The 14,105-nt window shown below is 32.0% G+C and overlaps 1 protein-coding gene across 4 annotated transcripts in view; it reads right to left on the bottom strand.

Moving 5' to 3' along the window:
• Positions 1-14,105, bottom strand: part of CNTLN (centlein) — a 374,623-nt gene that overhangs the window by 13,037 nt on the left and 347,481 nt on the right. For 3 of the 4 annotated variants that reach the window (XM_064381308.1, XM_012449978.3, XM_012449977.3), the window contains 2 exons: positions 5,740-5,925; positions 3,133-3,210 (listed from right to left, as the gene is read on the bottom strand). In XM_064381308.1, coding sequence (XP_064237378.1) covers positions 3,133-3,210; positions 5,740-5,925 — 264 coding nt within the window. Of the gene's footprint in view, positions 1-346; positions 1,787-3,132; positions 3,211-5,739; positions 5,926-14,105 lie in introns of those variants that run through there. The other variant, XM_064381303.1, reaches the window with a different exon arrangement.

Genomic DNA, 14,105 nt, shown 5'->3' on the forward strand with positions numbered 1-14,105 from the left:
ACCATCCTACATACTGCTCTAATGCATTTTCCTAAAGCACAACTCTGATTACATTCCTACCCTGCTCAAAAGCTTTTATAATTTGGTCTCAGCCTACTTTTCCTATTCCTATTTTTCTCCCATTTCCTAAACTAGTTTTAGAAAAACAAAATTAGTTTTAGAAAAACTAATTTTGGTAGTTTCTCCATTCCTACTTTAATTATTAATTTGCTTGTTTGTCTCTGCCATAAATTAAGTTTTAAAAAATATATGATTGTGAAAAGAGAAATTTATACAAATAAAAATGTTCAAAGAAATTAAAGGCAGCTATGCCATAGAAAGATAAAAGTAGACTTAGTAAGAGTTTTTCAGTGTTCTTCTTATTACTAGAAATCTGTGGGGACAAAGGTAAGGTGCAGATAAATATCAAATATCAAAAATAACCAACAGCATCACAACTACTTGAAATAATGATATATATTTTGTTCTGTATCAAATACATATAAGTTAAAATTTTAGACCTTTAGTTCTCATCTACTTCTGGCTAACAGCAAGAGTAGGTATTATATTATTATTAGTTCCACATTGCCACATGGAAGAACAGCTTTTTATTTTGTGGTGAATATTTTATCAATATGACATTCTATCAGTCAAAAGCAGAAAAAAATATATTTTTTAACAGAAAGCAATTCTGTGGCCCAATCAAACAAAAGACAAAATCACAGGGCCAGATTCACCGTGACAATCTCAGGATTCGAGCACATACAGCACCCAATACACAGAGAGGACATAAAAGATAAGTTTACCAATAATTTTATCAAAATATTTGAATAATAAAACATCAATATTGGACCAATTAGTACTTTTTTAAGAAAATGTCTTGTTATTCCACATCGTAAAGATCACATAAGCTCATATTCAAGGAGCTATAAGTCATAAACTAAACAAAATGTATGAATGTACATATTTACACTTTTGCCTACACAATCCTGTGAGTGTAACTCAGACTCTAAAAAAACTGGTGGGCAAAGAAAATCTTTTCTAAAATTCAGGACAAATACAATTGCTCGGATTGAGAGGGAAGAAAAGTAGGCTAACAAAAAAGATGTTTTCTATTTTATAGATTTTTCTCTTGGGTGTAATTATAAAGTGACATTCAAGTGCAACCAATGAAGTACCTATTTTTTCTCTCACAAAATTCAAAGCCATCAGCAAAACCACCTATGTCAGTAATAAAAATAAAAAGTCTTTGACTTTTTAAATGTTATCATACTGTCACAGTGGAATAAAATTAGCTTGAAAAATGATCTAAAGGCACATGATGCAGTTCATTATGTATAACAGCAACAGCAGCGGTTTCGCAGTGTTCATAAAGGCTGCTCCATTAAATTTACCTCCAGTCAATAATTAGGAGTCCACAAATAAACCTGGGCAATTAAATCAATACTGCCTGGCAATTATATTCCAGAATCCAGGCTCAGTGGCACAAAAAGGTACTATATCAAGCTGCAGTATTAAGCAGTCTGATGACATTTTCAACAGGATCTTTTTACACTTACTGGACAGACTAAGCATATACTCAGATAATGTAGAATGTGTGTATGTACCTCTCCATGTGTTCACCAAGAAAACCCAGGTCCAGTGTCAGTACAGCTTTTGTAAAATTTAACAAAGCTTTACACATACAGATTTATTATTTTTATATTCATAATTGATGATAAAATTTCTAATTCAAATAAATACAGGCCTTGTTTACAAAGTGAACATTTTAAACATTCCTTTAAAAGTTCATTTTTTCATTTTCAATCTGAAAAAAAAAAAACCTCATTAAATCATTACTAAACTCATTGATGCACCAGTCACTGAGCTAGGTTCTGGGAATACCACACGATTAAGAAATGGATTCTGTTCTCAAAAGCAAGTAGTCAGTGTAAAAGGCTTTGTCTAGCACCTGCACATATACACTTAAACAACTTTAAGCAAACTTCTATTGTTATTAAAGTGATTCTAGATAATGTTTCAAAAATATATCACACTGATATTAATATGAATAGTTTATATACTATTTACTTGTTCTTGACTTTACCAAAAGCATAGCAACTAATACTTGTTAATATAAATATAAAATAATTGCATTTAATATCAGTTTCTATTTTAAACTTTACACAAAAACATTTTTTCCAAAAATCACAGGACAATTTTGGAGATATTTTGACAAATATGTTTTGGCTTTTATTTATTCCAGTCCATTAAAGAAATAAACAATTAGGTTGAGCCAAAAGAACTATAATGAAAAAGTTTTAGAATACATTACATGCTGTCAGTGATGTCAAAACAAAAGCTGGCTATGACTAGAAAAGCAGGGCTCTCACCTGCCAATAAACTGCCCTTGATCACTTACAAGAGGGGCGCATCCCCACAGACTATATGTGTATTAAAAAAATACTTGAAAGAGAAGAAAAAGTATCACACAGGTCACAGCAGCAGTCTCAATAGACCCCTAAGGGATTTCAACTCGTCTTGGCCTTGTCATCCTCTATGCAGCTTTCCACTCGGCCCAGAAAATGTCGATAGGAAAATGTTTGAGGGGCCTCTGGTGGAAATTTTTTCATTCTTTCTGCATTGACAGGATGCCAAATCAATATTTACTTCCCACTAACAAGCTGCTCGAGGTCTCAGTAGAAAATATTGTAGAGAATGCGGGAAGACACAGTAATAAACAGCTGTCTGGCTGTGAGGAAAACATGAATTGACTGGAAACAGGTCCATAGTAAAAGGTCACTGAAACTCATGAACTCCTCAGGTGTCCATATCAACTACTAACTTTAAAGACACATAATAAAGAATCTCTTTTCCTAAGAGGTCTGAGAGAATGGATCCTTTTCAGTCTAGCAAGCACAGAGGTTGATTCAATAATTTAATTAATGCATTTGCTAAGACCCATGTTGGCTCTGTCCCAAGGCATTTGTTTCATTTGTTAAGTCCAAAAGTACAAATAGAGGGTTAACTTTCCTTTCTACCTACTGGAATACTTCTTTATCTAACAGAAGTAAATAATAGGGAAGTGTTTACAAAAGTTAGATGGCTGGTGAAAATGTAAGACTTGGAATTCTTATTTGGAAGTTTAATATATGAAACAGTAAAATGAAATACCTGTCCTTCAAGAAGTTTCTGAATGTACAACATCCATTCCTTGTCATTTTCAGCATCAATTTTTGTTTTTTCAATTTCCTAAAGAAAGAAAATAAAACACTGGTGTTAATAGAATTTATATGAACTTGATTATACTATTAGATACTGAGTACGTCTAGAGTAATATCAGTAGAATTAGAGTCAACAAAGAACAGTCTGTCATTTTCAATTAGAAATATTTAAATCCATGCTCTTTAAAATTTAATTTATAAATACATACTATGGAAAATAAAGCTATATTTATATATTTCACAGTAATTCAGAAATATTTAATTTTTACCTTCACAGTGGAGCTCAAAGTAGGGGCTAATATGGGAGTGAAAGCAATTAAAATGAAAAATAAGATGGAGTTTTATAAAAGAATCATTTATAGGTGACCCTCGTGAGATAACACAAAACCTAATATTCCAAAATCTGACATCTGACTTGTCAACAGATAACTAAGTGATAATTGTTATAATTACAAATAGAATAGAACATGGCGTGACTCTGGTATATCTAAATACATGTTGATTCAAACTATCCAATAATCTACTGATAGGCAAGGGACATACCAACTTAAAGTGCTGTAAGTCATGAAGTATTTTCAACCAATCAATTATCATGATAGAATATTGCTGGAATTAAAATGTATTTACATGTGCAGTTGATGATTCACTTGAAATTGTAATTCAGTTTACAAAAAAAAAAAATAGACTTTCCAAGAAAGGAAGGGCATGAGAAACTATTATTTATTGAAATTTACTGTATGGCAGGCATCATGCTAGGCACTTTAGATAGGCTATCACAGTTTTGATGTGAATTTACCATAGTTCAATATAGTGTAAAGAACATAAATCAAGTGATCTGCGCTCTGCCTGGGCAAATCCTTGGACCTCTAGAAGATGTCACGATCAGTCTAAATAAGCTCTGGTCTATAAAGAAATCTAGTAAATATATCAAAATATACCTATCCCTCTCAGAACAGTGGGTTTATATCTCTTTTTCTTCCAGGAGGGACTTGATTTAAGATTGTGTGAAATGCATGTTACAGTGCTGTGTACTCTGTCTTCAGACTCTACCTACCCAGAGGCAGAGGTGCCATTTCTTCACAGACATGCGCCATCTAGTCTTTGGGGCTATCAAGAGAGATCCTTTTCTAATTCATATATTCAAAGAGGACAACATTTCTAATTTACTTACTCAAAAAGGGTGTTTTTCTCTAATTTCTTAGCCCATAGAGTGCCTCATTTTAGAGACTTCTTTTTCTCAAAAAAGAAAAAAAATGGTGGCTCTGTGTTCCAGAATTATGTACATGTGATAGCATAAGTATATGTGTGCATGTATAAACACATACATGCATACAGACATACTCATATGAGGGACTATGCTAAATCTGAGTGTTTTAAAATTCCTAGTCAACAGTAGAGGCCTTATTCTTAATTTTTTGTTAGGTTTCTCATCAATCAACATATTTTAATTAAATGCCTATAATAAGGCTTAGTTAACACTCTTGCCAAAAGTAATATTATTTCCATGTGTCTTACATTTGATACTATATGTGATATTGTTCTTACACTTCAAAGTTTAGAATTTGATAAAAAGTAATAGACATTTTGGCATAGCTGCTGAAAACAAAAACTGGTAAGTCACCCATGGGATGAAAATAATACCTGTAGTATTCCTTTGAACTATTTTCTAACGATTCTTGGCAGTTCAAAAATCTTTGCATATTGTAGATTTGCTCTATTCCAGAGATCTTTCAAAAGCTGATGAGGGGGCTACAGGATGATCTCATACAAACACCCAAGTCTATTATTGAACAAATATTTGTTGAGAAGCTGCTGCCATCATCTTTTACCATTCCAAATGATAAAAATCTAATATGCATGAATTAAAGCTCAGAGGTATAGTAGGGTAGGAATGACATCCCACACATGTTTCACAAAAGACTGCATGGGATGAGATTCTGCTGTTTATGAGGTAGTGACTATGTCAAAAATGCAGAGTTTTCCCCAGGAGGTGCTGAAAGACTATTAAAGACTATACCTTTATGCATATAAATTCACTCAGAAGTATTTTGCCCAATTTTAAGAAATAAATATTTTTCAACAATATATTTTCAAAAGGTATACTGATGAATAATAATTTTAAATTTAGCTATGAAAGCAGTAGATTTAGCACTTTTTAAAAAATCTCACAAGGAGAAGAAAACTTCAAATCAATGGAGACTCAGCTTAACCAAATCCATTCAAGCTAGCTTAATTAAGTATACTGGCTTACACAATATATAATATGATTAAGTAAGTTAAAGAAAATGGAATAGATAGGAAAGAATAACTGAATTTAATAACAAGTAATTCAAAAGGTGATAAGTACTAGTTTATTTCTATAATATACAGTTAAATTTCTTTAAAGGCTTTTTGAGTTCATTAATACTTAACATATATCTTTCATTGGCACTTTAACAATCTTATCTTCATTAATACTATCTTAAAGATGAAATTACAAGATATAAACAAATAAAAATATGTACTTAAGTCCAATGTGCAATAAACCCCTTACTAATAAATACTTAACTGATCTTACCACTTCATCTTCTGTGTCTAATATTTCCTCTAGATCTGACCGTGAAATGTTCAGGATAGAAGCTGCCAAGGTCTGGGCTTTATGGGTTGAGGTTTTACAGATGTCCCTGTTTTTCTTCATTTTTTTAAGCTCTCTTATTTGTCGTCTTACCACATGGACATCATTTTGTAACTCTTTGGCCAAAGCCTGTAACATATTGGAAAGAAATTGAGCTTATATGGAAGTCATAATAAAGTCAAAGCAGTAATAACATAAACATGTGAAGATACTAACAAATCATTTTTTACGAGGATTACTCTGATTTTAATTATTTTGGAATACAGTGGATTGCTCTTTACTTATTGTCAGTGTGCAATAAAAATTCTCTTCAATAAATACTTAACCAACTTGCCGGATTAAACAAAGCCCCCCCACCCCTCTTTCAGATATACCAATGATATGTTACTTGGTGAATGCTTACAGCAGGCAGGCTACTTTTAATCATGCCAAAGCACAACTACTTCCACTAGTTGACCTAACACCAAGAGTCAGGTTCTACTTATTCCTCAATGTGCATATATTATTTGTAACAGGTTAGTTGCATAATTCATTTAATTGTTACATAAACCAATGAAAGACTACTGAAGAAAGAACTGTTTCTATTTTATAGATACTAGATTAGAAATGCTTTAGAAGAAGCTGAGAAAGACAAATGGGGTCAAAGTTTAATTATGTGTGGTAACTTATCTGTGGGCAAGACAACAATAAACGATTGAAGAAAAATTATTAAAAAATCAAGGATTGCTTCACAAGCCTTTAAGTTGCCCCTTTGAGAAATCAGTCAATGCTAGCCCATACTGCACTTACGTGTGGGTAACAAAAAGTTGCTCCTTAATCTGGTTGGAAAGAGTGCCTCAGTTCATGGCTTTGTGATAATTTGAACAGGTTAGTTACATGTTTGGGCTGTTTCTGATCTTTTGGTAGCATAAGCAGTGTTACAATAAATAATGGCACTTAGATATTAATTTTGCATCTCTAGGATATATGGCTAGAATTGAAACTGCTGGATCAAAGGGTGTGTATAATTTCGACAGCTGTTACTTAACTCTATCCCTGTTCTCCATCCAAAATAGTACTAATATATATCTTCACAAAGAATGAATGAAAGTATCTGTTTCTCCACATGATTAGCAAAATACCACTATGTTATTTCAGAGTAGTTTGTTTTTTCACTGTATTTTAAAGTTTCATTTCTCTCACTATAAACAAAGTTGAGCATCAGCCTTAAGAAATTATATTTTCTTTGTCATTTTTTTGTCTTTCTTAGGGATTTACAGGAGTTTTTTATATATTAGAGAAATCATATTTGCCTATTGTATATATTTCAATTTTTTCATAATTTGTTCTTTTTCTTTTGACAGTAGTGTCAAAGAAAAATATTTTTAATTTTGTATGTACTCAAATTAATGAAACTTTCCCTTTCTCACACTTTTGAATTTAGTGGGATACTTTAAAAAGCATTCTCCACAATGAAGTATACAGAAAATACTTTCAAACCACAACTTTTGTTTTGCTTTTATTACTTTTCAGTTAAAATTTTTGTATCCTTTTGTAATCATTTAGAAGATTATTACATAAAATCATACTCAGTTGTCCCATAACCACTTGGCAAATAGTCCATCTTTCTCCCAGTGATTTCATAAATCTTTATGTCAGTGTCTGAGCTTTCTATTCTGTTCCATCTCTTTTTATTAGTTAAGTTTTACATTTGAGTATATTTTAACTAATAATGCTGTATTTTAAATTTTAACATTGGTGAAGGCTATCTCTCTCTTCTTACCCCTCTACATCAGATTTTTCTTGGTGTTTTTGCTTGTTTGATTTTCCATATGGATTTCACATTCAGCTTGTGTAGATTCTCTGCCCCTTAAAAATATCTTACTGGTAATTTTATTTCCATCATGTTAAATTTCATTTGGATCATGTTGACATTTTGGAATGCTGTGTCTTCCTAATCAAATAATATGGCATTCTTTTCTATTTGTTTACATCTTTATCTGTGTTTCAAAGGATTGTTTTAAAGTTTGCTCTGTATAGATCTAGTTTATTTCTGGGCATTTTATTTTATATATTTTTTCTTATTTTTTTATAGGAGTTTTTCAGTTGATTCCTGTTTCTAGGAATTCAAATAACTAACTGTAAAGACTGATAATTTTATCTCCTTTTCTTTTATCTTTATACCTCTAATTTACTTTTCTTTTCTTATTTCCCTGGTTATTAAGTTCCCCTTGAATGATATTAAATAGTCTTATGGATGGACATACTTGACTTGTTCCTGATTTTAGTGAAGTTCTTTTGTTTCCTGGAAAACACTATACCAGCTTTTGATTTGATTTAGCCTATTTTAATATACTAAGAAAGTAACTGGAAGTAACTATATTTTATTTCCTACAGAAATGAATACATTTTCTTAAGTATCCATTCTAGCATCCATATAGGCTATCATTGTTTTCTATCATAAATCTATTAAAAGGATTATTAGTAACGTTCTTAGTATTGAATTATCCTTGCATTCTAGAATAAACTGTACCTGGTGATGGCACAATTTTTTGGTGTGCCGCCAAATTTATCTGCTAATATTTTATCTAAATTTTCTGCACTAATATGAGATTTGTTCATTTTTATTTTATGCAATCCTCCAGAAAAGTTTGGAATATATCTTTCTTTTTCCATGTTCTATAGTAGTTTCAATGAGATTGAATTTATCTGCTCTTTATTGATGTGGTATCACTTAGTTGCATTTGGCCTTGTATTTATTACAGCTGAAGGCAGCTTTTTGACAATTAGTTTTGATATTCTATCTGTTCTGGAGTGAGTTTTGGTGCATTATATTTTCCTAGAAATTTATCCATTTCATTCAGGGTTTCGAATTTATTTGAAGAGAATTAAGTAGTCTGCCACGATTTTTTTTTTCCTGCATCTAGGTCTAGGATTACGCTCACTTATCACTTCTTATTTGTATGGTTCTGCTTTTGTGCTTTCTTTTTTCTTAAGTAGGTAGGTTAAAGGTTTATCTATTTTATTGCTTTTTATTTTATTTCCAACAAATCTTGTATTCATTGATTAATTTTACAAATTTTAAATTCTATTTTAATCTTTAGATTCTGGTTATTTTTCTTAATTCATTTGCTGAATGTTTATTCTGATTTTTTATTTATTAAATATATAAGGCTACAAATTTTTTATTGATCACCATTTCAGCTTTATCCTATGGGTTCCAATAATTCCAGAATATTATTCTTTTAGGGATATTCTGTAACGTGCTCAGATTTTCTCCTTAACCTAAGAACTTTTAAAGCATTTTTCTGTTTAATATCTACATGGTAGTGACTTACCTTTTCCAGTTTTGTAATAAATTGTAGTTTCATTGCATTATCTCTACTATTTATGCATAGTATTTATAAATATTGATGTTATTTATACTATTAATAGAATATTATCCATGCTATTTTGACCTTTCAGAATAATTGAGGTTTTCTTTTTGGAGTGTCTCGGGTAGGATTTCTGAAGAAAAGACTCTGAGATGCAGATCTGTGTGCAGGATGTCTATGGGAGAGTACACTTAGGAACAACACCTGTAGGAAACTTAGGAAGGCAGGACTGGGCAGAAGGAGAAGCTGAACTGCATGGCAGTTTCAAAAGAGGCTTCAAACTACCTTATGGGAAGCTTTGGAGTTGAGATGTATTGTGAGCGAGGCGGTGCGTACATATCCAGACAGCTATCAAAAACCTCATTAAACTGAATACTTAAGTCCTGTGCATTTTATTTCATTTCTTCTTATGTCTGATTTCTTTTAATTAACATGGTGGTTTTAAGATTCATCCACATTATCATATGTATCTGTAAGTTTTTCTTTTATTTACTGTAGGATGCAAAATTAAATGTAATAAGTTTGACATATTTAAATGTACAATTTGATCAGCTTTAATATATACACACGAAACCATCAAAACATTTTTTTGAGATTTTATTTTCTTTTACTTCCATTACTTCATCTGCCAGCATCCTTTTATCTGTTCCTGTTGTCTCACCATCTTTTCCCTAATTTTTTACATTTATTTACGTCTTGCAAAGGTACTTTTAAGAGAAAATTATTTCATTAACATTTTTAATTCATAGTAAAATATTTTCATCTGCTCTGTTGCAACTTATCTCTGTTGAAAGGTATTTTCCTGCCTTTACTTTTCCTATTTCTTTCCTCCATCCTTATTCTAATATATTTGTACAGATACTGTACTGGTTCCTTCTTCAGGACTCATTTTTGAAAGAAGTTTTTCTTGGACCATTTGTTTATAGAAAGTTATGTAGCAGAGGGGCTTGGGCTATTTTCTATGCTGTTCAAATATTACATAAAAATTTAGGAGTTGTTTACTGGTGAATTCCATTAGCCAGGCTATTTTTGTTATAGAACTGTTTTGCTGTTGTTTTTACAAGTAAATAACATATTTTCTTGGCTGATGAGAAATGCTGCTTCCTGCAGATTGGCCTTGTCTGTGTTACTCTTCATTAAGCCCTGCCTCTTCTCTTTGGAAGCAAGCCAGGTATAGAAATGTCATAAACCATTGAAGCTCCATTCCCCTTTTTATCTTGGTTAGTCTAGCTAAACATCTTTCAATTTTATTTATGTTTTTCAAAAAACCTTATCTTAGTTTCACTGATCTTTTCTATTGTTCTTCCAGTCTCTATTTCATTTAGTTCCACTGTAATCTTTATTATTTCTTTCTTTCTGCTAAAGTTGAGCTTAGTTTGTTCTTCTTTTTCTAGTTCTTTGAGTCATAAAGTTAAGTTGTTTATCTGAGAAGCTTACTTTTTCTTAATGTAGGTGTTTACACCTATAATATTTCCTCTTACAAATGCTCCTGTTGCACCTTGTAAATTTTGGTATGTTGTGTTTCCATTTCTGTTTCTCTCAAGATATTTTTTAATTTCCATTTTGATTTATTCTTTGACCTATTGGTTGATCAAGAGTGTCCATATATTAATAAGTTTTATAAGTTTTCCAATTTTCCTATTGAATTGATATTTAGTTTCATATTATTATAATAAAAAAGATACTTGACATGATTTCAATCTTCTAAATTTGCTGAGATATTTTGTGGCCTAACATACAGTCTATCCTGGAAAATGTTCTTCAGGCTTGAGAAGAATACAAATCTGCTGCTTTTGGATGGGATATTCTGTATATGTTCAGTCCATTTTGTCTATAGCATTGTTCAAATCTTCTATATCCTTATGGATTTTCTGGATAATGTATGCATTACTGAGAGTAGGGTATTGAAGTCCCCTACTGCTATTGTATCAGTTTATTTCTCCTTTCAGTTCTGTTAGTATTTTTTCTATACATTTAAGTGCTCCCAAATTCGGTGCATAAATATTTATAATTATTATATTTTCTTGATGAATTGACACCTTTAATATTATATTATATTAATATTATATAATGGCCTTCATTGTCTCTTGTGACTGTTTTTTACTTGTCTATTTTGCCTCATAAAAGTATAGCCACTTGTGCTCTCTTTCTGCCATCATTTGCATGAAATATTTTTTCCACCCCTTTACTTTTAGTCTATGTGGGTCCTTAAAGCTGAACTGAGACTCTTATAGGCAGCAAATTACTGGATTTTTAAAACCATCCATTCAGCTACTGTCTACTGACTGGTGAGTTTAATTCATTTACATTTAAAATTATTACCAGGGAAGGACTCCCTATCTCCCTATTTATATCTTGTTAATTGTTTTCTTACTGTTTTGTAGTTTCTTTGCGCTTTATTCCTCTCTTTCTATCTTATCTTGTGATCTGATGACTTTTTGTGGTGGTATGCTTTGATTCCTTTCAGTTAAACTTATGTATATCTAGATCTACTACAGACATTTCCTTTGTGGCCACCATGAGGTCTACATAAAATATGTTAGGACTTCCTATTTTAAGCGGTTAACTACTTCGCTTTAATTGCATATAAAATCTCTATACTTTTACCTTTAATTCCTTCACATTTTAGGTTACTTTTGTTATAATTTATATCTTTTTTATATTGTGTATTCACAAAAAATTATTGTAATTACAGTTATATTTAATATTTTTATTAAAACTTTTATATGAGAGTTAAGGTGATTTATACAAAACCATTACAATATTAGAGGATTCTGATTTTAACTCTATATTTAGCTTTACTAATCAGAGTCCTTTCCTTTCAGCTTGAATACGTCTCCTCAGCATTCCTTATAAGGGCCATAAATTCCCTCTACTTTCATTTGTTCGGGAAAGTCTTTATCTCCTTCATTTATGAAGAACAGATTTGCTAACTATGGTATTCTTGGTTGGCAGGGTTTTTTCCTTTCAATATATCATGCCACACCCTCCTGGCCTACAAAGTTTCTACTGAGAAATCCACCAATAGTATTATGGGTGCTTCCTTGTATGTGATAAATCTCTTTGGCTGCTTTCAAAATTCTTTGTCTTTAACTTTTGGGAATTATAATGTGTCTCATGAATCTCCATGTCCATTTCTCTCACCAAATTTGGGAAGTTTCAGCCATTATTTTTTTAAAGAGACTTTCTGTCTTTTCTCTCTCCTCCTTCTGAAATTCCTATAATGCACATATTGTTTAATTGCGTCCCATAGTTCCTGTAGGCTTTCTTCATGTGTTTCATTCTTTCCTTTATTCTGATTGGATAATTTCAAATGACCTCCCATTGAGTTCACGGATTCTTTCTTACATTTGATCAAGTCTGCCTTTGAAGATCCCTATTGAATTTTTCAGTTTAGTCATAGTATTCTTATCTCTGGGATTTCTGTGTTTTTTTTTTTTTTGGTATGGTTTCTATTTCTTTGTTGAACCTCTGAGTTTAATCATGCGTTGTCTTCCTAATTTCATTTAGCTGTCCATCATGTTTTCTTATAGTTGACTGAACTTTAAGAGGACTAATCTGAATTTGTTGCAGTTTTTATATATTCATTTACTTAGGGTTAATTATTTGAGCTTTACTATTTTCCTTTGATTATGTCATGTTTCCATGATTCTTCATAATCCCTGTATCCTTGCATTCGTGTTAGCACATTTAAGGAAGCAGCCACTTCTTCTAGCCTTTACAGGTTTTCTTCAGCAGGAATAGTTCACTAGTCAGTCCAACCTTTGGATCTGAACAGGCTAGCAGACAACATCCATGGGTAGGTAGGCACTACTTGCTGTCAGGCTCTCTAGTTGGGCAGAGCTGCTGTCCATACTGATAAGGTCAGGTGGTCACTGGTTGAGCTCTGCAGTCAGATAAGGCTGCTGGCTAGGCTCTAGAATTGCTTCTTGTTGACATAATCAAAAATAAATAAGTAGGACTATATCAAACTAAAAAGCTTCTACACAGCAAACAACAGTGAAAAGACAACTTACAAAATGGAAGAAAATATTTGCAAGTCACATATTTGACAGAGGTTAATATCCAAAATACAGGCATACTTCAGACATACTGTGGGTTCCATTTTAGACCACCACAATAAAGCAAATATCACAATAAAGTGAGTCATACAATGTTTTTGGTTTCTCAGTGAATGTAAAAGTTATGTTTATAAGTGTGCAATAGCATTATGTCTAAGAAATGTATATACCTTAATGAAAAATGAATGTTAATGATCATCTGAGCCTTCAGCACATTGTAATAACTTTTCTAGTGGAGAGTCTTGCGTCAAGGTTGATAACTGCTGACAAATTAGGGTGATGATTGCTGAAGGCTGGGCTGGCTATGGCAATTTCTTTAAGACAGCAATGAAACTTGCCATATCCATGGATTCTTCCTTTTATGAAAGATTTCTCTATAGCATGTGATGCTGTTTGGTAGCATTTTACCACAGTAAAACTTCTTCTAAAACTGGAGTCAATCCTCTCAAACCCTGGAACTGCTTTACCAACTAAGTTTATGGAATATTCTAAATCTTTTGTTGTCATTTAAACAATGTTTACAGCATTTTCACCAGGAGTAGATTTCACCTCAGGAAACCACTTTCTTTGCTCATCTCTAAGAGGCAACTCCTCATCCATTCAGGTTTTATCATGAGATTGCAGCAATTCAGTCATATATTGGGATCCATTTCCAATTTTAGTTCACTTGCTATTTCTACCACATCTGTAGTTTCTTCCTCCACTAACATCTTGAACCCCTCAAAGTTATGCATGAAAGTTAGAATCGACTTCATCTAAACTCCTGCTAATGTTGCTATTTTGATCTCTTCCCATGAATCATGAATGTTCTTAAATGGCATCTAGAATGGTGAATCCTTTCCAGAAGGATTCCCATTTATTTGGTCAGCTCCATCAGAGGAATCACTATCTACAG

Source organism: Aotus nancymaae, unplaced genomic scaffold, assembly GCF_030222135.1.
Source record: "Aotus nancymaae isolate 86718 unplaced genomic scaffold, 86718_ANA_hifiasm-v0.15.2.pri h1tg000003l, whole genome shotgun sequence".
Taxonomy (NCBI): domain Eukaryota; kingdom Metazoa; phylum Chordata; class Mammalia; order Primates; family Aotidae; genus Aotus; species Aotus nancymaae.